The sequence below is a fragment of the Peromyscus leucopus genome, chromosome 3 (genome assembly GCF_004664715.2).
Source record: "Peromyscus leucopus breed LL Stock chromosome 3, UCI_PerLeu_2.1, whole genome shotgun sequence".
NCBI lineage: Eukaryota > Metazoa > Chordata > Mammalia > Rodentia > Cricetidae > Peromyscus > Peromyscus leucopus.
This window is the reverse complement of record NC_051065.1, coordinates 61,187,742-61,210,814: the sequence shown is the minus strand read 5'-3', so window position 1 is coordinate 61,210,814 and position 23,073 is coordinate 61,187,742. Positions and strand designations below refer to the sequence as shown.

Genomic DNA, 23,073 nt, shown 5'->3' with positions numbered 1-23,073 from the left:
CAGGCTCTGGGGTTAAGCTGCCTGGGTTCAAGTCCTGGGAGTTCCCATCACTAAGGACAACCTGAGTCATCTGGGTCGTGTTAAATAAACGCTCTGGGCCTCTGTTATCTCAACCATAAAACAGAAATGACAGTAGCAGCTCACATATCCCCATGAGAGTGGAGAGAAACAAGGCGACAGTCATATAACATGCTCAGGACAATGCTGGTCTTCTAGGCACACTCAGAGTATTGGCTACACTTCACTAAAGTGAAGCCCAGTGATACTGTCTGGACCACAGCACAGCAGATGTTTTGAGTACTGTAGTCTGTCTGGACTATGTGTAGCATGAATCTTAAAAGTTCTTATTAATAAGATCAAACCCGAGGCTAGTTATTGGGGTCAATGCTGGTAGATCAGAGAGACAGAACAAACCACAGCTGCCTCACCTCGCCGGATCCTCAGCTGGTCTTGTTTCCTCAGACTGGAGGCTTCTGTGTCCTCATCCAGAATGGGTCTCAGCTGAATTGCTGCTCAAAAGCCTGAATGCTTAACCAGGCCAAATGCATAACCAGCCAAATGCTTCTAGTTTCTGGTCCTCACACCTTATATACCTTTCTGCTTTCTACCACCACTCCCTGGGATTAAAGGCTTGCTTTCTGGGATTAAAGGCGTGATGAGTCACCATGCCTGTCTGTATCCTTGAACACATGGATTTCTGCCTCTGGAATGCTAGGATTAAAGGCGTGTGCTACCACTGCCTATCCTTTATGTTTAATATTGTGGCTGCTCTGTCTCTGACCCCAGATAAGTTTATTAGCATGCACAATATTTGGGGGGAATACAATACTACAGCTATGTCCAGGCTTCAAGCAAGGATGTAGAGAGTCCTGCTGTGCCAGCCTTCTCTGGCCATGCAATGGTACACTCAGGTTGGAGTCTCTTTCCTACCAAGGTTACATGATCTCACGTGTTATATAGGTTTGGCCTTCCTCCTTTCCAGATTGAAGGAACGCAGTCAGGGTTCTCATCCTCCAGCTCCATCCTCAAGCTGCAGCTGTACCTCGTGTGTGCATGCCTGGTGCAGATGAGTGTGATGCTCAGAGATCCTGCTGGCTGCTTCCTTACTCACCGTTGTCCCTGTGGCTGGGCCGGAGTGTGGTGGATCCTGAAGTGTGCAGTCACCAAGGGACCTCAGCCCAAGCTCACATGCTGGCTGCTTCCACTGCCCATAGTCCTGGGTTCTCTAGTTCTCAACCTGAATTGGATGGTTCTGGGCCCCGTAGGGGAGCCTCTCAGCATGTCATTTCTGGACAAAGGAGTGGTCTTTTCCCCATGACCAATATCAGAAGGTTCTATTGGAATTTCACTCAAATATCTTTTGTGTCTCTAGCCCAACTCTTCACAGCTGAAGGTGGGGTGGGGTTCAGAGGTCTTATTTTAGTCCTGGGCCTGTGAGAGGATGGAAGGAGTCTGAGGGGTCCTTGCTGTCATAAGAAATTAATTACCTTTGGCTCCCTGCATGGAACCCTCAGGAGAATTCTGGAGAACACTCTTTCTCTTGTTGAGACAGACAAAGAGAGAGCTCAAAGGTCTGTCTGTTGTGTGTCATTCGCCTCCCAGATGGGGGACCAGGCTACGTGCTTGGGCACATGTCACCTAATAATGGCTTTCAGAGTAAGAATTAAGCAAAGGATGCTCATCAAGGACGCGAGGGAGGAACTGGACCACAGAATGCCGGAGATGGCTTGTGAATCTGATGTGTTGAATCTGTGCTAGAGGTACCCGAGAAGGAGGACATCAATCCCTCCGGGCCTGCCCCACTGAATGTTCTACTAAGCCTGCCTTCTGTGGGCCAGGGGGAAAACAACCCTTGTATCCCGAGGGCAGACTTTGTGGTGTATGCATGTCATGTTCTCACCCATCCAACTGTCACTGATTCTTGAAACCCTCCTCCTCCATTTGCTCTTTATGGTTTTCTTTCTCTCTCCTGCAGTGGTTTCCATGAAATTAGAAACGATATTGAGGTTTTGACAATGGAAGGAGTTAAAGCTGTTATGCAGGTCATGGGGAAAACCCAGAAGGCTGGTGGCAGAAAACTGTAGATGGAATGACATATAGATAGGATAGAGGACAAGAGTTGTCCAGAACTAGTTAGAAGACAACTTGACGAATTACAGAGAGATGAAGAAGGACTTAGGCTGCTTGTACTTCTGTGCTTTCTGAGAAACTGCAAGTAGATGGCCTCTGGGGTGATAACCCCAGATGTTCTGATAATTATTAACTTGTGAAAGAATAAGCTGGTATGCGTTGGCTCTCTTCCTGGTAACTTCTATGTGCAATCAAGGGGCATGGGTACACTTCACTGATTTACAAAAAGAACTTTTGACACTATTGTGAAGAACTCAGTCACCTGTTGAATTTTCTCATCCCCTATTTCCTTGTATTATTACAATAGAAAACTGGGATTGAGTCAGATCGGGAGAAGGTGGAGCAGATCCACATCTCCAGATCTGACAAGACTCATCAGCTTACACCAATTCCTGTGTCCCAGTCTTTTCTTGCGCCTGCCAGACATCCCTGCCCTTCGAGACCCTCGAAACCACTGAGGCTGGGCGCCGGCAACAGAACCTGAGCCGTGGGATGCCACATGCTTGTTCTGCTTGTAAATGTGTTTTGTATAACACATCTCACACTCAGTGTACTTACTCACATGAGAGTCTATTTTCCATTTGGATTCTTCCCTCTCAGGAAGCTTTTTCACTTGGCTCTCTCTGCCAAGTTCACATCTTATGGCCCTGTTCAAAAGAAATTAAGACCTGACCTCAGCAAGGGCCTTCCCTTTTAAGTTTTGGCCTTTATTTATTTTTAAATCTGTCTTTTGAAAATTTTCTACAATAAGTTTTGATCATGTGCACCCCTCCCCTCAACTTCCAGATGCACACCCCTTCTGTACCCACTCAACTTTGTCCTTTCTTCCCGACCCATCCTCTTTGGGCAGCCTATGTATTACTGGATGCAAGGCCTTCCACAGGGGCATGGTCAGCTTGCCAGTGGCAATACTTTTTTAAACAATGTTTTGAATTTAAATGCAATTACATCACTTCTCCCTTTCTTTCCTCCCTCCAGCCCTTCAGCTACCCTTCCTAGAACCCCTTCCATGTTGGTCCCACTTTCAAGTTGATAGCCTCTTTTCTTCCATTATATTTGGGGTGTGTGTGTGTGTGTGTGTGTGTGTGTGTGTATGCACAAATATATATAAATACAACCTGCTGAGCCCATTTTTGTTTTATATATAAACTTTTTTTTTTTTTTTTTTTTGTTTTTTTTTTTTTTGGTTTTTCGAGACAGGGTTTCTCTGTGTAGCTTTGCGCCTTTCCTGGAGCTCACTTGGTAGCCCAGGCTGGCCTCGAACTCACAGAGATCCGCCTGGCTCTGCCTCCCGAGTGCTGGGATTAAAGGCGTGCACCACCATCGCCCGGCATATATAAACTTTTATATATATTGATCTATAGAGTCTCAAGGATATATATGTACACACACACACATGTATACACTCAAGGCCGATCACTCTGCATAAGGCAATCAATAAAGGGGTTCATCGCTGGGAAAGGCTAATTCTCTTTCTCCCAGAAGTCATTAGCTGCCTGCAGTTCTTTGTCTAGGGGGGGAACCCCACGAAGTTTTCCCTCTTCCAAGTTAACACATCCATTGATGTTGCTGTTGTTCTGGCCTTGTCTATGCACCCGTTTCTAGGAGAGACTCTGTCACAGCACACTCCTGGTATTTGGGGTCTTAAAATCGTTCTGCCTCTCTTCTTATTCTGTGACGTCCCCGGAGCTGTAGATGCGGGAGCTGTGATGTGGCTCTATCTGTGGGGGTGGAGCTCCCATGAGCCGTCGATCTCTGCGCTGGGGTAGCTGTGGTTTCCTGTGGTGGCCTCCATTTGCGGTAAAGAGGGGCTTCCTTGGTGAGGGGTGCTAGCTACACTCATCTGTGGATGTAAGGATAAGATTTAGAACATAGTCAGGGTTTATGCTGGTCTGGCAGAGTCGAGGAAAGAAGATGACTCTTTGCTAACGTCTGTGACCTCACTAGTCCCAGGAAGCTGGCTAGGGTTCCAGTACCAGGCATGATTTCTCCCCTCAAGAGTGAGCCTTACGTCCAATCAGACAGCTGGTGGTTGCTGCCAACCTGTGAGTGAGTGGTAACACTATTATTAAAAAACAAAACAAAACCAAAAAGAACAAAAAAACCTTCCCTCCCAGAGGCTATCAGTTGCCAATAAATAGTTCCTTAGGAGTGGAATGTCATACCTACCTCTCTTCTCCATGCTGGAATTTGGTCTGCCTTGAACTTGCACAGGGCTTGTGCACACTATCTCAACCACCGTGAGCTCATGTGTGCAGCCAGAAGACACTGTTTTCTTGTATTGATTCACTGTGTCTGGTTCTTACACTTTTTCGGCCCTCTCCTCCACACTGAGCCCTGAGCCTTGGGAGGAGGGGTGTGATACAGATACAAGAGTCTGCCGGTCGTGGACCTGAATCTGACTTTGTTCACTTCCCATTCACTGCCCTCCTCAGCACTTTATTATTGAGTCTGTAGAGGAGTGAGCTTCATTTGACGATAGTGAAGGACGTGTGTCACGCCTGCCCCATCACCTGGTGAGCCAGTGGGCTGCTGGGAGCCTCAGCTCTTCTTTTCATGTACCTCTTGGCCGCGGTGATCAGGTAAGGATGGAGATGGAGGCATCCCAGGGATTGTCTTGGTTGTAGGTGCTGTTGCTGCACCAATTGAATTCCTAATATTTGGCCAATGCCGGTGGGTGTCTGCTTGCAAGAGAAGAAGCCAAGAGGCTCTGGGCATGGGATTGCCAGTTAGCCCCTCTCAGGAAACATACCGTGGGCCAAGGATGTGAACGTTGCCTCCTGCCCAGAGTGAGTAGTTAACTACCGGGAGTATGGAAGGCTTCTCATCATAATCTGCTATCCAAGGGCCAGAATCTCTATGAGTGCTTCCATTTCATCCTTGAGTGCATGATGACACACATCCAGATGTTGCCACAGACACAGAGCCTGGAGGATGGCCGGTCATACGGACACGTACAATGAGAAGGGAACCTTTGGGTCTCCTGTTCTCCTTCTCCAGGCCTTTGCACCTGGTCCAGGTGTCAGCTCATTCCTTCCAGCCTTGGAGCGGCATCTGCCTAACTATGAGACTGAACTTCAGGCAGCAGTTGCTTCTGTGGCTCCGGGGCTTCTCTTTGGGGCTACTAACAAGCAGGAAGCAGGTACTCCGGCAGAGTCTGTCTGAAGTGGAAAACTGCCTAGTGTCCCTTGGAGTCCTGGGTCTGCTCCACTGTGTATTATGTGAGGTAGTGTCTCAGGCTCCTGGGGTTGGTGGTGGTCTGCCTGATCTTCAGTGTCTGGAAGCTGTAGAGGCATGAGGGAAGAAGGAGGGTGAGAATCAAGTGTTGGAGCAGAAACCTTTTCTCTGTTCCCAAGGATCTCCAACATAGACCACAGCATGGTCAGCTGCCAGGAAGATCAGTGTTGAGGCAGGAGCTGTATTGGCAGTGTGGGCCAGGAGGCTCGACAGACCCCAAACCACACAGCTGGAGGACAGCACACGGGTCAGTCCTGGCAACTGTGGATGTTTCAGGGTGAACCTTGGCCATTTGCTAGAGAGCAGCACTCTAGTCTGTTGGCTGTTTGTAAAGTTGGAGAAGGGCCAGCCATGTTGCCATAGTCCTAAGGACTCTGGTTAGAAACCATCCATGTGGTCTTGGTGGCCTTGTTCTGTTAGTGGATTAGATTCCAAGAATCATACCCATTCCGTCCTTCTGTGGTGCCATCATCTGCCCAAGCACCACACTGAGAACCTTAGATGTTATTAAAAACTATCTTAATGTGTTAGACAGCAGGATCTTATCCTCACAGGCACTGAGTGCTTCTCCATCACATATGCACCAAGCCACAGGCTAGGGCAGATGCACCCCCACATACAGGATTACCCTAGGGCAAAGTTTACTGCCTATGGTTCTCAGGGACACGTGTTATTTCATGCTGTCAGGGAGCAGGCTGAAAGAAACCAAAGCCCTGGTTTTCCAGGGAGTCCTATCCCCTTGACCTCTGTGTAGTGAAGTAGTTAATGAGAAGCAGCTAAAGGACTGGGAAAGTCTGTGCGGAGCATCACCTGCCACACCCCACCCAGGTTACTGCAGTAATGCACTAGGGATGTGTGTGTGTGTGTGTGTGTGTGTGTATGTTGCCATGAAATTTTGTGTGTAGAAAAGTGCCTTAGGAAAGCCATGTGGGGGTTGTGCATCATTAAGTTATTAACATGGATTCTCATCAGTGTTTTGATGCAGGCACTTACTTTTATAAATTTCCCCTTAGGATTGCCTTCATTGTGTTCCATTTTCATACAATTCTAGAAATTTAAAAAAATTCCCTCTTGATTTCTTCCTTGACCCAATTTCCTTTAGAGCTGTGTTGCTTAGTTTCCATGAGTCTGTGTATTTTCTGCTGTTTATATTGGTGTTGGTATTCAGCTTTATTCCTTTGTGGTCGGATAGGATGCATGGTGTTATTTAAATCTTCTTGTACTTGTTGAGGCTTGTTTTGGGTCCTAATACGTGGTCTATTTTAGAGAAAGTTCCATGGGCTACTGAGAAGAATGTGTATTAGTGTTTGGATGGGATTTTCTGTAGATGTCTGTTAGGTCCATTTGATTTATGATGTCACTTAACGCCAGAGTTTCTCTATTTATTTTTTGTCTGGATGATCTGTCTGTTGGCAAGAGCTGGGTATTGAAGTCACACATCATCAGTGTGGCAGGTCAATCTATGATTTTAGATTTAGATTTAGTGTTTCTTTTATGAACTTGGCTGCCTTTGTGTTTGCTGCATACATGTTTAGAATTGTAGGATCATCTCAGTGGACTTTTTCCTTCAGTGAGTGTGAAATGCCTTTCCCTAGCTCTTCTGGACAGTTTAGGTTTGAAATTGATTTTTGTAAGATATTAGAATGACTATATCTGCTTGTTTCTTTGTTCCATTTGCTTGGGATACCTTTTCCATGCCTTTCCCCAAGGTGCTGTCTATCATTGATGTGAGCTGTATTTATTGGAGACAACAAAAAAGAGGCCCCTGTACCAGTCTCTAGAATTCCTATTCATTATCCAGTTCTGCTGTTACTTTAGGGTTGAAATTGGTACGTCTTTTATGAAATGTGTGTGAGTCTATAATCTACATACAAATAAAAGCCACAGTACAGCTTGAAAAAATGAAAAACTATTGGACTCTGAAAAAAAAGGGTGGATCTTGTTTTGTGTGTTTTAAATTTATTATTTTTATTTCATGTGCATTGCATATATGTCTGTCTGAGGTGTCAGATCCCCTGGAGCTGGAGTTACAGATAGTTGTGAGCTATCATATGGGTGCTAGGAATTGAACCTGGGTCCTCTTAACTGTTGAGCCATCTCTTCAGGCCCTGTGTTCTGTTTTCTGATCCAATCTGTCAGTTTCTCTTTTGGGGGGATTGAGACCATTAATATTAGGGTTATTATTAAAAGCTGTGTATTAATTTCTATTGTTTTGTGGTTGGGGTATTGTTTTCTTAGACTTCTTTTGGTTGATTTTTCTGAGATTATTTATTCTTTGCACTCTCTTGGGTGTGTTTAATCTTTTCTTCAGACCTAAGTAGTCATTCTAATGTCTCCCATAAAGCAGGCTCAGTAGAGTTAAATTCCCTAATTTTTTGTGGTATGTTTTTCTTTGTCCTTCCACTTATGACTGGTAGTTTTTACTGACATCTATGTTCTCTTATAAGTTGTATGACATCAATCTAGGCCCTTCGAGCTTTCTAAGTCTCCACTGAAGTGTCAGGTGTTACTGTTATGGATCTGCCTTTAGATGTAACTTGTTCTTTCTCTGGCAGCTTTCAGTGTCTGTTGTTTGTTTTGTACATTCAGTACTTAGATTATTATGTGTTGTGGAAAGTTTATTCTCTGGTCCTGTTTTCTTGGTGTTCTGCATGCCTCTTGTACCTTGATTTAGCATCTCTTTTCTTAGATTTGAGAAAATTTCTTTTATGATTATGTTGAAAATATTTTCTGTGCTTTTGATCTGAGTTTCCCTCTCCTTCTTCTATGCCTATTATTTGTATATTTGGTCTTTTCACAGTGTTCCAGGTTTCCTGAATTTTTTTTCTTTGACTTAACATTTTCTTTGAATGGTCCATTTCTTCTACCTCATCTTTAAGATCTAAAATTCTCTATTCCCTTTGATCCAATCAATCTATTGTTGAGGTTTTCCTCAGAGCTCTTTGTTGAACTTCCTGAGTTTTTCAAGTTTTTGGCTTTTTCTTAGATATTCTATATCTTTATTAAGATCTGCTTTCATATCTTGAATTGTCTTCATTATTTTATTCAACTGTTTATGCTGGTATTCATTCAAATGTTTATTCGTATCATCATTGAGTTCCTTGAGTATAATTACAATCACCATTTTGAAGTCATTGTCTTGTGCATCAGCTAAGTTATCTTTCTCAGGGATACTACAGTGGAGATGCTAACTTCTGGAGCAGAGTTACTGTCTTGGTTATTCACCTTGTGTGTTTGATATCTGGGCATGTAGAGCAAGTCAGTGCTGGTGTTTCTCGGTATGGATATCCAGTTATGACTTTGTTGAGGGAGTGTTTGGATTGTTGCTGTTACCCCAACTTATCAGGCTGTGGAGCAGCTGAATGGTGCTTGCTTTTCAGTTTTGAGACCACTCTGGTTAGTGTTCCAGGCCAGATTCCCCAGGGTCCTGGAAGTGAATGGTGGGTGGTGTGGCTGATGGGTGGGAGGGTGGGGAACCTGGCTCTGGGATTTCTCTAACTAGGGTTCTGACTCTATGGGGTTCTGTCGTTGATAGGTGGGTGGGTGGGTTGTGGGGAGGGGAGGGCCCTTTAATTGGGTTATCTCAATTGAGAGACACACATTAGCCAGAGGCACCATGAATCATGGCAGCCTAAAGTGGTTGAAGACCACAGAGTTCCCAGGTGTGGCCAAGTTGTGGCTGTTGTATGTGGGTTTATCTGGATACCTTGGGAGGAGTTCAAGGTATAGCTATTGTAGTAAGTCATGGGAGTTGCTAGATGTGGCTGACAGAGAGATCTGTAGGAAGCCCACTGTCTACACACAGGCCAGCTTCAGTGGGCATGGCGGCACTCAGTGCCACCCACCTGAAGAGACCCTGGCGTGTAGCATTTTCACATGTGCCTGCAAATTTCCTGTCATATCTCAGTTCCTTTTTAAAAAGTGGGGCCTGTGGGGCTGGAGAGACGGCTCCCTGGTCAAAGGTGCTTGCTGTTCTCTCAGAAGACCCCAGTTTGCACCCATGTCTAGGGGCTCACAATCTCCTGTAATCCCAGCTCCAAGGGTTCTGACACCCTCTTCTGGTCTCCACAGGTACCTGTGCGCGTGTGTGCGCGCACACACACACACACACATACACAGTCTTAAAAAGGGAGGGGGAAGGCCCCTCTGCCATGTCCTCTGAATTTGATCACCATCTAGCAAGCCATACCATTGGGACCAAGAAAAAGTTCATCTAGAGGCAACACTTCTTTTGATACAACAAAGCCCATTTTAGGGGCTTGTATTTTAAAACAGAGCACACATGTTCAAAATGCTGACTCTGACGCCGGGCGTCACGTGACGTGGTGGTGCACGCCTTTAATCCCAGCACTCAGGAGGCAGGGGCAGGAGGATCTCTGTGAGTTCGAGGCCAGCCTGGGCTACCAAGTGAGTTCCAGGAAAGGCGCAAAGCTACACAGAGAAACCCTGTCTCGAAAAACAAAAAAACAAAACAAAACAAAACAAAATGCTGACTCTGGATTTGAGTTCTGCCTGGGTTGAAGTTTCAGCAAATTACATCATTAATGAAAAGCAATGTCACCTTGGTCATATAGCTTAACGTCTCCATTGTCTGAACTGTGAAATGAAAATGTCAACCACTTCACGTTCTTCTAAAGTGTTGGTGAGAGAAACAACCTGAAGTAAATATAAGTGCACTGGATGTCGGCCCACATGGACACAGAAAGAGTGTATGCCGATAACAGTCTGGTTCCAATGTGTGGGGGTTTGTGAGCACTTCCGGTCAGTCGTTTCGAGTCGAGGCTGTGAAACAAGAATGGGGAAGGTCTTGCCCCACCCAGATTCTCTGGCTCCCAAGTGGGGAATCAAGTTGGGGGGCTCTAGACCATCCAGGTCATGGGAGCATCCTTGTAAGATCATCCCAGAGAGTGAGTGAGGAAGAGTGTCCTCCCCTTTTACTACTTGGGGTGGCCAGAGTAGGACGTTCAGTATGTAACCTACCAGGAAACCACCGGCAAAATCAGCAGTGTAAGGAGACCTTTGTGGTTGTCACCCTGCCCTTCCTTATACTTTGGGGGTGAGGCTGTTCCTCTGTGTGTAGACGTCTGGGAGACATAATGGGTGCGGTCACTGTCACCATGGGTTCTGAGTTTTTCTAGATGTTGGTAGTGGGCCCTGGTAGGAATTCCCTGCCCATGACATTTCTCTACAAAGGAGTGGCCTTGTACCCGCCACTGTTGCCGGAAGGTTCTTTCTGTTATGGGAGTCCTGTTCCAGGGTCCCCCTGAGTCTCTGCACTCCTCCTTGTGTGGGCAGGGGTGAAGTCTGGAGTCCTGGCTTGTGACGTGGGTCTATGAGCGGTGGAAGGACTCTGAGAGAACCTTGCTGCCACACTTAATTAACTGTCTTTGGTTCCCCAGATTGGAAACCCTTGGAAGAAATCTGGAGAAAGAGACACAGTGAACAGCTCACTGGGCCTGTTCCTGGATGCGACAGCAGTGGACCCAGGGCGGTAACCCAGACGCCTTTCACCTGAAATGGCGTTCAGGGTAGGAATTAGGCAAAGGGAAGCATAGGTGCTCACCAGGGATCTGAGGGTGAGGCTGGGCTACAGAACTTCAGCACTGAGGACTTTGTGGTTTTGTGTTGGTGAGTGTTGTCTTGTGCCACATACTCCATTCACACGTGTCAAAAACACAACCTGTTTGCTCACAAGAAGCCCAGTTTTCATTGTAGATTCTTCTGGCCAGTTAAAAGACTTCCCTCTCAGCTCTCTGCACCAAATTCACATGCTGCACCTCTGGTCAAGGATGCCTAGAACCTCACCTCACCAAGAAATTTCTGTCTTGGTCCTGGGCCTGACTTTGTCCACGTCCCACTCACTGCCCCTTGGCACTTAGGTATTTAGTCTGCAGAGAACGAGATCTCCGAGGAAGGTGTGTGTGCACCTGCCCCATTGTCTGTGAGCTGCTGGGCTGCTGGGAGTCTCGGCATTCTGTCCTTGTGACTGCTGGCCCTGGTGGTCACTGTCAAGGCTGCTCTGAGAAGTCCTCTCACTGTCCCAGCCTATTATTTCTAGACTCTCAGGTTTGTTTGGAAATAGCCCAACCTGTTGACTTCATCTGTTGGTACTTTCTTGTGCCTTTTTTTTTTGTTGTTGTTTTTGAGACAGGGTTTCTCTGTGTTGTTTTGGTGCCTGTCCTGGATCTTGCTCTGTAGACCAGGCTGGTCTCAAACTCACAGAGATCCGCCTGCTTCTGCTTCCCGAGTGCTGGGATTAAAGGTGTGCGCCACTGCTGCCCAGCTTCTTGGGCCTCTTGTGTTGACAGGAAGCCCAAAGTCTCACATGGCCTTGTGCTTTCAGAGTCTAGCCTGACACCACTGGGTGAGAGGAGGGACTTGTGAGGGACTCGGAGTCAGTGGGAGGACATGACCAGGGCTCTTATAGTATTATCTGATTTTACCCCTTAGACTTCACTCTTTGTGTTTGTTTATGGGGTACTGTGCATGTATATCCATGTGTCCTGGTATACCTGCACCTCTATATGCTTGTGCATAGAGGTCAGAGGTTCCTCAGGAGCAATCCTCTGGGATTGCAAGTGTGGACCACCACCACCAACTTTTCCCCTGGTGAGTTCTGGGATCAAATTAATGTCTTGTGTTTCCAAGGCCAGCACTTAAATGACTGGACGATCTGCCCATCCCCTGGGTTTCAGTTTTTACCCATGTTTTGATTATATGCAGTGATATGTAGGGAGAGGTTTCATTCTGATGTTTTCATTCATAAACACAATGCTTTTAAATCACACCCCCTATTTCCCCTTCTCACGTGCAAGTGAGTCTTGCCTGTCCCTTGCCTCTTTTGGACAAGCTCCCTCTGTCTTCCTGTGTACTGGGACTCGGTGAGTTTCATCACAGTTGCTTACAGGAGCACTAGCACGGGCAACTTGCCAGAGGCTACAGTACTGAGGAAAATGTCCTTCCGCTCCTCATCAACCATTAATCAGGTATGACGCCTCAGGGAGAGGCACACCAGCATGGGCCCTCCCCTTCCACGACAGGGGAGGAATGGACCTAGAATCCAGGATTTTTTTTAGTGTCCTAACATTTATTATTTTTGTTAGCTCCATGGGCACTTCATCCAATGTATTTTTATCATTTTCACCTCTAACTCCATCCAGATCCACTAGCCTTCCCTGCCTACCCAACTCTGTATCCCTGTTTTCCTTTTTCCATCAAGTACAGGTTGTTCTACCCATTTACTCCCGGACATGTAGCCTTCTACTGGAGTGTGGTTGATCTACGAGGGGCCACACCCTTAAAGAGAACTGACTCTTTTTCCCAGCAGCTAGTGATTGCCACTAACTCAGCAGCTAGGGTGGGACTTTGTCCTCTCCTTCTCAGTCCGTGCTGGGATTTTGTCTGGCTTGAGCTTGTGCAGCGTTTTTTAAACTTTATTATTTCATATTTTCACACTTATAAATAGAATATGACTTCTTCATAATCCCCCTATTATTCTCTCTTAATTTCCTCAAGCTCTGGGCAAACTCCTCTTCCCAATAAGTCCCCCTCTTAAAAACACTCTCTCCCTCCCATCCTTAACCCTCTCTTTTCTCTTCTCCTCCCTTATTTTTGCAGCCAACTGTATTTAATCAGGTCACTTGCCTTGTCATGGTCTTGGGCTGATATGTTTGACAAGGGTAATTTACTTTTGGCCACAGATGCACATGACTCCCCTTCCCGCCAACAACTCTTAACTGCCTATAGTTCTTTAGGGAGGGAGGCATGGGCCTTATGAGCCGCTCTCTAATCCGTAATGGAAGTGCAATGGGGCCATGGGCTTTATATTTGAGAGCAGTCTTAGGTTCATACCAAAGTTGAGGAGGACTGGAATGCTGCCATATGCTTCATGTCCCTTCCCTGATGCCCCCTAATATCACCATCTACCAGCATTGCACACATATGACAATCGCTAAGCTACAGGGACACCCTGTTGCTACCCATAATCCATGGTGCGCCCTGGGGTGTGTCTGAGGCTCATGACAAGTGTCTAATGACAGGCACCTGCCATTGCCTTGCCGAGGAGTGTTCCTACCGCCCTGAAAAACCTCATTCCCATTCTACTCCTCCTGCCCTGCAGTTCACACTTTGTCGACCACTGAGCCTCCATGTTTGTTCTAGAAGGCGGGACTGGACTCCTAGAAGACAGGCGTGCATTTCTAGTGCTTCCATGTCCTTCATGGCTGGCCTCCTACTCTACAATGTCTCGTCTCCAAATTTCTGCCAGCTTTCTATGCAGGAAGGAGATGTGGAAGTGTGGTTTGGAACCTCTTTTCCTGCCTAACCTGTGGAGAGTGGCGGAATGATGGTGGTGAGCCAGGCAGCTCAAGGGAGAGCTTGGCAGCAGTGGTGGTCTGCTCCTGCAGACTGGAGGCATGGCTGAAACCCACCTTTTCCCAGAGTCCTCCTCTGTCACCTCGGAGTGTCCTAGAGTGTCCTTCTACTGCCCACTCAGCGGTTGCACTTCCGGCCTCTGTGTCATCATAGCCCCTTGCACTCCCTACCAGCCACATGGGTGTCCAATCAGAACACACCTTGACTCTGCTCTGGATGCCTCTGCTCTCACTCAGTAGGGGCAACCGAGCCCCACTGCACTCCCAGTAAGATCAGACAGCTAGGGAAAGACAGAGAGCAAGATGAAGGGAAGCTTTCGGTCTTCAAGTTACCCTCAGCTTTTATAGGAGCGGCAGCACACACACACACACACACACACACACACACACACACACACACACACACACACACACTTGTGTCCTCAGAAGTGACCCGCCCTCCGGTTTCTAGTGTACTCTTTGTGACCTCCTGTGAGGCAGTCAGTCACAGTCTTCCTTTCTTGTGGAGAAGGAGAAAGATGAGGTCAGTTTTACTGAAGCTTTGGGCTTGGCTGCTCCCACCCCAGCTTTCATGGCTGTCTCTTCTGATCCATCAACCTCCTTATTGGGGGCCTGACCCTAAGAGTTATCATGAGTGACAGCTCCATGCAGACTCCACAGGGTGGGCACGGAGGAAACCTTAGGTGTAAGAACAGTGGCCACAGGATGAAAGTGTTGATAGTCTTCTTAGATATCTCCACAGTGTCCCATACTCTGCATGGCTGTCAATGAGTGGAACATTTCCCCACAGCCTTCCTGACAGAGGTTGAAAAACCTACCTGGTAGAGCATTCCAGTATCCCATGGGCTTCCTCTGCCCTTGTCATTAAGGTCCTTCTGGGGACAGTAGGCAAGCTTGAATGGAACCATGGCCACCCATCTGGGTGTGGCCCATCCTCTCCCCCTGCCATTAAGAAGCAGCATTCAAGGATGGAAGCTGAAGGGTTTATTGTCTCCCCTTGTGCTGATCTGGGATTATTAAACAGGTGTTGGGGCAGGACTCTACACACAGGGCTGTAGGTCCCACTGGGGTTGAAGGGAGGAGGCGTCAGGCAGGCTCTATCCTCCGGGATGCAGAGCCTGATGGGGTTGCACCTGTTATATCTGGGTGTCTCTAGAAGACCTGGAAGAAGTTGAGGGGCCGGAGCATGAAGCCTACAGAGTTCCCAGGTGTGGTCATGTTGGTGCTGTCCTCAGAACGGGGCATGTTGTGGAAGCCCACTGTGACCCAGGCCACCAAATCCTGTGTGGGGGGGAGACAAAGGGTTCAGTGGACAGGGCAGGGCTGAGTACCGGCCACCTGAGGTTTCTCCAGCTTGTGCTGTGTGCAGGTGTGCCTACCCACTTCCTGAGATGTCTTCAGTCCCATTTAAAAAAGCAGACCCATCTGCCAGGACCCCTGAACTTGTGTACCACCCAGTAAGCATAACTCCTGGGACCAGTGACAGGTCTAGGCAGTGGTTGGTGACAGGCCTGAGGTGGGCAGTGGGTACTGGGGCATTACCTTATCTTCAATGTTCGAATTGTTCTGAATGAAGTCCTCAAAGACTACAGGAGGGTTCCAGGGATCATTCTGGTTGTAGATGCTGCTGCTGCATCTCTCAGAATCCCGGTATTTGGTCACAGCCAAGGGGTACCTATAGGTCAAGAAGAAGATGGCTCTGGGAACTGGGGTTGCATCTGGTCTCTTCCCAGAGAGTATCCCCAGTGTCAAGGATGGAGAATTTGGTCCATAATGAATTTATACCCTAGAGGTCTAGAAAATTGTCCATGACCATCTTAGGGCCAGGATCTCTGTAATACTTCCACTCCCTCCTTGAGTGCGCAAGGATGCTCACCCAGATGCAAACACAACCATGAGCCTTCCATGAAAAAAAAAAAAACTCAGAGAGAACACACAATCACTGTAGGCCATGACCATGTTCCCCAAACTCACTAGGTTTTCTCACCTGGCCCAAGAGACACCTCTCTTCTTTTGCCATCCCGGCAGTTCCACCTGATGGATTTGGGAGTAGATCTGCAGACGGTAGCTGCTCCCCTGGTTTAAATAGTTCTTCTGGAGGTTGCTAAAGACCAGGTAATTGGGAAGTGGGTTTCCGAAGTGGAAGGCTGCCTGCTGCTCTTGGGAATAAGTCATTCGCTTTATGGTGTTCCGTGTTACATGATGTCCTGAGTCCCTGGTGATGTTTTCCCGGACGATTTGCACTGTCTGGAAGTTGTTCTTCATGCCTGGAGGCAGAGGAGAGAAATGTTGAGAATCAGCTGTTGAAACAGACATTGTCTTCCTCTACTCTAGGGTCTCCAACTAGACAACATCCACAGACAGCTGCCGGGAAGAAGCTGTGCTAGGCACAGACTCTGGGCTAGCAGTGTGTGCTACCAGACCAAGCAACCCAGAAACCAGAGGAGCTAGAGGACAGCTCTTGGGTCATTCCTGGCAACTGTGGCAGTTTCGGTGTGATCCCACCGTTCTCTAGAGAGCTTGCTCCAGCCTTTTTGCTGTGATTTAACCATGGAAAACAGGAAGCTTATGCTTCTGAGGCTTGAGGACTGTGTTCTCCTGACCAGAGGACCCAGTGGGAATGAGTATATGGAAGCCACCTGTCTGGTTATGGGATGTGATGTCAAACATCTCTGATGACATTTATAAGAAACACCCAGATGGTACTAGAACCCATCTCAAACAGCTATGCAGAAGAATTGTTAAACCTCCATGAGAACTCCCCTCTCCCATTCTATGAACCATTCTACCCAGACCTAATATGAACACACACACACACACACACACACACACACACACACACACACACCCCACAATCAGGGTAATGCTAGGGTACCATTCACTGCTACCATTTTCCAGGAGTGTGTATTTCTCTTTGCATGGAATGTGGCTGAAACAATCTCCTGATATTATGCCAAGGAGTCTTAGCCCCAACCTGTGGAGTCAAGTTATATGTGGGTAGTAGTTGAGTGTCTGAGTTGGTGTGATCCCAAGTCCTACCTGCTACATCCAGGTCAATACGGTAATGTACAAGGTGAGTGTGGATGTTGCTGAATAGATGGGTGTGTGATTGAGAGATGTATCTCATCTCCTTGGGCTGGTAGAAGGTAGCATGGGCCAGGCCGGTGGCTTGCATCTTTGTTTCCATCGCCCCATCGGGGTAGAAGATGAAGTCCCAAATATAATCATAGTGGTGGACTGTGGAGATTGTCCGTAGCACCAGCACATGTTCACTCGACCCTGCACCGGAGTTGAGGTTGACTTTAAAGTTGGAGTCAAAGTGGCGTTTGATTGGTATTCCTACTGGCATCTCAAAGAGACAGAGAGCTTGTGGATAGGAGACTGGTTTGTCAGTGTCATAGTGGTGGATGACTTCCAGGAAGGTGGCTGTGTGTGGACAATCAATGCCACGGACTAACTGGTGAGTGACATTGTCTAGGCCCCAGCCCACATTCATGTATTTGGTCCGAATGCCTGCAGGTATATGTCCTCCAAACTGTGCCACAGCCTCTTGTACACTGACTTCATAGGCAATGCGCACACCCCGGAACTGCAGATTCAGGATCTGCAAGCCAGAAGAGGGTCGTAGCCGGAAGGAGAAAATCCAATTTCTGTAATACACTGTGTTGTTCTCTATGTTATAGGGAGGGATGTAGGACTCAGCCTCTCTGTGTCTATCCATGCTGATGGTGGTGGGGGATTTCTCTGGGGTAACTGAGAAAGAGGAGGGTTGGGGCTGCTCTGTGTCCTTGGGCAGTGACTCCATAATGACCACTATGTCCACTTCTCCATCCTCATACTTCTGAGCCAGTTCCTCTGGACTGTTGAAGAGCTTGCCGTTATACCAGACCTGCTCCACTCTCCAGAGCTGGACATCTGTGCTCCCATGATCCAGAAGGATCTCCAGGCCCGTGGGCTGCAGGGACTGGTCTGCCATATATCGTTGCAAGATAAACCAGCTACTGCGCTGGTCAGGCTCCGTGACATGGGGGGCCAGATACGTGAAGGTCAGACACTCCTCATCACAGTCCTTTAGTGAGTAGTCAGTGGTGTCAAGGAAGAACTGATGCAGGGGCTCAGTGGCCTTCTTCAGGGTGTGGTGGATAAGACTGTACTCTGCTTTGTTGATGGGTCTGGATGTCCAGGATGGATGGTGCCAAGGCCCGGGAGATATCATTCGCATGTAGATGGGGTGTGGCAGGGGCCCCACAGCAAACTCGGTGATATTGGGGTGCTCCTGGGCACCGAAGAAGATGACGACTCGGGCTTCCCGCACAGGAGTTGCTTTTCCTTTGTCCAGAAAATCCAGCACCTTTTTCTTCGTGGGCAGCAGCATCTCTATGAGGTACACAGAATTCTTGGCCAAGGTGGGTGTCTCGGACGGCTGTAGCTCCAGCTCTCTCCTGCTCATCAGGAAGTTGTGCACCATCCTCATCTCAAAAGGAGTCAGGTCCGAGAATACCTGGGGCTTGACATCCAAGCTCTCCTTGGGGTGCTCTGCCATGGCCATCTGTGGCAGCAAGATGGCAGCCACCCAGCCCAGTGCCAGGTTCCTTTGTGCTATCCCCATGGCTCTGGAACACAGCACAGGAGGTGTAGATGTAACCAACCGTCTTATTAAAATAAGAAACACAGAACCAATGTAAAAGAGAAAGCTGAGAGGTCAGAGCTCAGAGCTAAAATCTTACCTCCTGCAGTGCTCCTACCTCCCCGAAAGAGAGCCCACTGGCTGAATTACTTTGTTAATTGCTCTAAGGTCTGTTACCATTCTCCATTTACCAGATTTCTTTTTAATAACAAATACAGGAGAATTCCAAAGGCTGGTTGATTCTTCAATATGCTGAGCATTTAACTGTTCTTCTACCAGCTCTTCTAAAGCCTGGAGTTTCTCTGTTGTTAAAGGCCATTGCTGGACCCATACAGGCTTGTCTGTTAACCATTTTAAAGGTAGAGCTGTTGGTGTCTTTGGAAGATCATCAGTTGTTGTGCCCTGTTCTTGTATAATATGGATGGCTGGTGACCACTCAAAATAATGCCTTCTAATATTTCTCTCAGAAACATGTGCTAGTTTATGATTTGTTTCTGAGATTGGAGGGATGTTAATCTGAGTATTCCATTGTTGCAACAAGTCTTGACCCCACAGGTTCATAGCTATGTTAGCCACATATGGTTTTAATTTTCCTCTCTGTCCTTCTGGACCTATACATTCCAGCCATCTTGCACTCTGTTTCACCTGAGATAATGTCCCAATTACTAACAGTTGAACATTTACTTCCTGAAGAGGCCAAGTTGGATGCCAAAATTCTGGTGCAATTATGGTAACGTCCGCACCTGTGTCTACCAGACCAGACAACAAAACACCATTTATTTTTATCGTTAATTTTGGTCTTTGTTCATTAATAGAAGTTTGCCAAAAATTTTTCTTCATGTTTTCTCCTGAATTTTCTATTCTCTCTGTTTCATCATCCTGACCAGCATGATTTATTCCAATAGGCATTTGGTTATTTAATCGCTCTGGGCAGGGGTTTCCTCTATGGCTGCAGGAAAGGTTTGAACTGGATTTGCAATGGGGGCCTGCGCGAGGCCCCTCTGGGAGTTTCCCGAAAACTGAGGCAAAGGATTACCCTGTCTGTCCTTTGTTGATCTACATTCGTTGGTCCAGTGTTTTCCCTTACCACACCTTCTGCATACTCCAGAAGGAAGGGGCATTCTGTTGCCATTGTTCCTTGAAGAAACATTGTTTCTAGGAATGACCTGTTTATAGTCCCTTTTCAAATGTCCTTGCTTTCCACATCCAAAACATATAACACTTCTCAAACCTTTTGAAATTGCTTCTCCTACCCACATATCATCATGCTCATGAGCCTCAACATTAACTGCATCTCTAATCCAACCTTTCAAAGGTGCAGACCTTGCCTTTAATGGCCTGATTATTCTTTTGCATGCTGCATTCACATTCTCAAAGGCCAAAGATTCAATTATTATCTTACTAGCTTCTGAATCCGAGACCATTCTTTACTGCTGAAGCCAGTCTTTGTAAAAAAAAAAAAAAAATCTGTGAAAGATTCTTTTGGGCCTTGCATAACCTTTGTAAATGACTCAGGTTATTTTCCTGGTTCCTTAACTCTGTCCCATGCATTCAAGGCTGCCGTTCGACATAAAATTAGGGTTTGGACATTATATAAACTTTGTGTTTGTACTGAAGCATATTGGCCTTCTCCAATAAGCTGATCCTGGCAAACTTGTATTCCTTTATCCCTCCATTGTTTTTCTATGATTTTTTAGCTTCATCCTTGAACCAAGTTAGAAATTGAAGCCTCTGGCTGAGTTCAAGAACAGCTTGTGCCAGCTCCCGCCAGTCCTGTGTTACAATCCTATTATATGTTGACCAAGAGTTTAACATTTGCTTTACATATGGGGAATGCATGCCATAAGATACTATTGCCTCCTTAAACCTTTTTAAATCCAACATTTCAATTGGAGCCCAAATATTTTGTGTAGTCATTTGATCAGGCAACTGCTGTACGGTTACAGGATAAATTAAGGGACTGTGTGAAAACAGGCTTTCTTTCTGCAACCTTATGATCCAAACTTGAAACAACTTCACTGTTATTCCTTCTGTCTGAATTTTTACAGGTTTAACAAGTTTTTCTAAAGCTGTCATCCTGGAACTTAAATTGACTATCTTTTTAAATTGTAAAATGAGGATAAGCATAGTGATAAACTGCATAATTCCAATAATACTAATCTTCTCATATAGTTGTTCCATTGTCAGACTGCCTAAAATTTCAAACAAAACCCATTCTTCCAATGTACACATAAAACCCATTTTTTTAAAATGTGGAAAAAAATTCTCTTTTAAATAGTTTCCTTTAAAATATCTGATATGTTGTGACTTACCAAATCTGGGTAGAACAGTAGAAATTTGAGGAAATTTCAAAACAGCCACCTAGTGTCCTAGATGTGAATCGAGAGAGAGAGAGAGAGAGAGAGAGAGAGAGAGAGAGAGAGAGAGAGAGAAAGCATAGCCGGCTAAAGCTTAAATCCAACCACGTGTTCCCTCTTGAGCCGAGTCAAGGGTTGGCTCTGGCTTCCTTAAGCTCCCACCACATGCGTGTGTTGGCTTTACAGGCAGGGGCCCTGTTTGGCAGGGCAGGCCTGAGTTGTTTGTAGCACCGGCTTTAAGCAAGCAGCTCACGGTTAGTCCGGCCTGAGGCCAAGCAGACCTGGGCTGGGGCTAGGGAGCCGAATGCTTGGACTAGGGAGCTGTCCCCAAGTGGTTTTTAATGGATTCTTGTCACGTTGGGCGCCAGATGTAGATGTAACCAACGGTCTTATTAAAATAAGAAACACAGAACCAATGTAAAAGAGAAAGCCGAGAGGTCAGAGCTCAGAGCTAAAATCTTACCTCCTGCAGTGCTCCTTTAAATCGACTATCTTTTTAAATAGAAGGCATAAGTACTTCCCTCTCCAAGCTTGCTCCTCACAGCGCCTTGTCCTTCAGTCTTCTCCTTTGTCTACCGATCCGACTTCTTCCTTCTCTCCCGCTGAACTCGGCTCAAGTCTCCGGGTCCCCACTCATAGATCTCAGCACTGTCCAGGTCCAGGTGTGTGCAACTTCCTTTCTCCACCCTCCTCGGAACGTCTCTTCTAGTCTTCCTCATCTAGATAAGCTCCTCTGTTGTCCACTTTTGGTGTTATCTCGGTGGGGGAACATTCATTGGCTAAGAGGACCATGAGTCAGAGCAGCACAGGACTTAGTCTGCATGGGCTACACAGTACTTGTGTCTTCCTGGGCCGAGGGCTATACTGGCAGACAAATCACCTTTCCTGTGTAATAAATTACCATTTAGAGAGAGAGGCTTTGAACTTTAGTGTAGATGTTCAAATTCAGGCTCTGGGCTCAAGCTGTCTAGGTTCAAGTCCTGGGAAGTCATAACACTGAGGACTACCTATGTGACCTTGAGCATGCTGCTTAAACTCTCTGAACCCTTATTGTCTCCCTGTGAAATAGAAACTACAAGAGCAGCATGCACGTCCCTAAGGCTGTGGAGTAAAACAAGCCGATGCTGACATTCATATAAAATGTTTAGGACAATCCCAATTTTCAGGAATACAGGAATTATTGTTTTTGCTTCTCTTTAAGGTGAACCCCAATGGGGACTGGAGAGCTGGCTCTGTGGTTGACATTGGCTGCTCATTTGGAAAAGCCATGTTTGATTCCCAGAACTTGTATGGCAGCCCACAACTGTTTGTAACTCCAGCTACAGGGGATCCAACACTCTTCTGGCCTCCATAGTCATCAGGCATCCATGTGGTGCACAAACACACACGTAGGTAAATACACCCACAGACATAAGATAACAATTACAAAATCTTAAAGTGAACCCCAGTGATACAGTCTGGACTCCATGCACTGGAGTTTCTGAGTATTCTAGACTGGCTAGACCAAACCTGGGTGTGGAAGAAGGGTGGGGAAGGGTCCTGTCCTGCCCAGCCTCTTCTGGCATCCCTGGGTAGTACTCAAGTCAGTGTCTCTTTACTATTAGTTTTTGGGAGCACCCTGTCAGCCCATCGAGAGAGTGAGTCAGGATGCCCTTTCCATCTGGTGGGAGGCACGGTTGGATTTTCACTTCCTAATTCTCTGTCCAAACTGTAGCAAAGTACTGTGTCCTCACGGAGGATGGGTTTGCTTCTAACGGTGAAAGAACTGGGTGACTGTTACTCTGTCCTGTCCTGTACCTGTGGGTGGAGCTCTGTGGCAGGCCCTTCTGTATAGAGAGTCACAGGGAGACCTCTGCTCTTGCACACAGATTAGAAGTTGTCACTGTTACAAGCTCTGCTTCCTCCAGATCCTGACTTGATGTTGATGCCGTGGGGCCCGGGAGGAAGCCAGGTGGTGGTTCATTGCAGACATCTGCCTTGCATCTGCCACTGCCGCCAGAAGGCTGCATCTGATTGTGGAGTGCACTCAAGTGTCCATTGATTTTTCCGGCTGCACTTCTCTACAGGTGACAGCTGCTGAGCTATGGGAATACCCCCATTATCACCTCAAACCCAGCATGTGTGCCAGGGCTCACCCTTGGCACACAGCCAGAGCATCGTGACAAATATGTAATGACAGGCATCGGCCACCTCAGTGTCAGGGAGCATTCTCATGGTTCCCCCCAGCTCCAAAGCTTCCTCTGCTTCCGCTCTCTTCTCTTTAGCCTCTGGCAACTACTGAGCTTCCACCATCTTTCTAGAACAGTCTGGAGTCCTACAGCGGGCCCTGTGCATCCTGGCGCTCTACGCC

General features: G+C 47.0%; 1 protein-coding gene across 1 annotated transcript; it reads right to left on the bottom strand.

The window, feature by feature from the left end:
- Positions 1-14,792: 14,792 nt before the first annotated feature.
- On the bottom strand, positions 14,793-21,432 carry LOC114700052 (amiloride-sensitive amine oxidase [copper-containing]-like). Its single transcript, XM_028879468.2, has 5 exons — positions 21,187-21,432; positions 16,779-18,352; positions 15,727-16,006; positions 15,282-15,414; positions 14,793-15,020 (listed from the first exon to the last, which is right to left on the bottom strand). Exons 2-5 carry the CDS (start codon positions 18,346-18,348, stop codon positions 14,892-14,894), a joined length of 2,112 nt encoding a protein of 703 aa, XP_028735301.1. The 5' UTR covers positions 18,349-18,352; positions 21,187-21,432; the 3' UTR covers positions 14,793-14,891.
- Between the last annotated feature and the right edge of the window lie 1,641 nt (positions 21,433-23,073).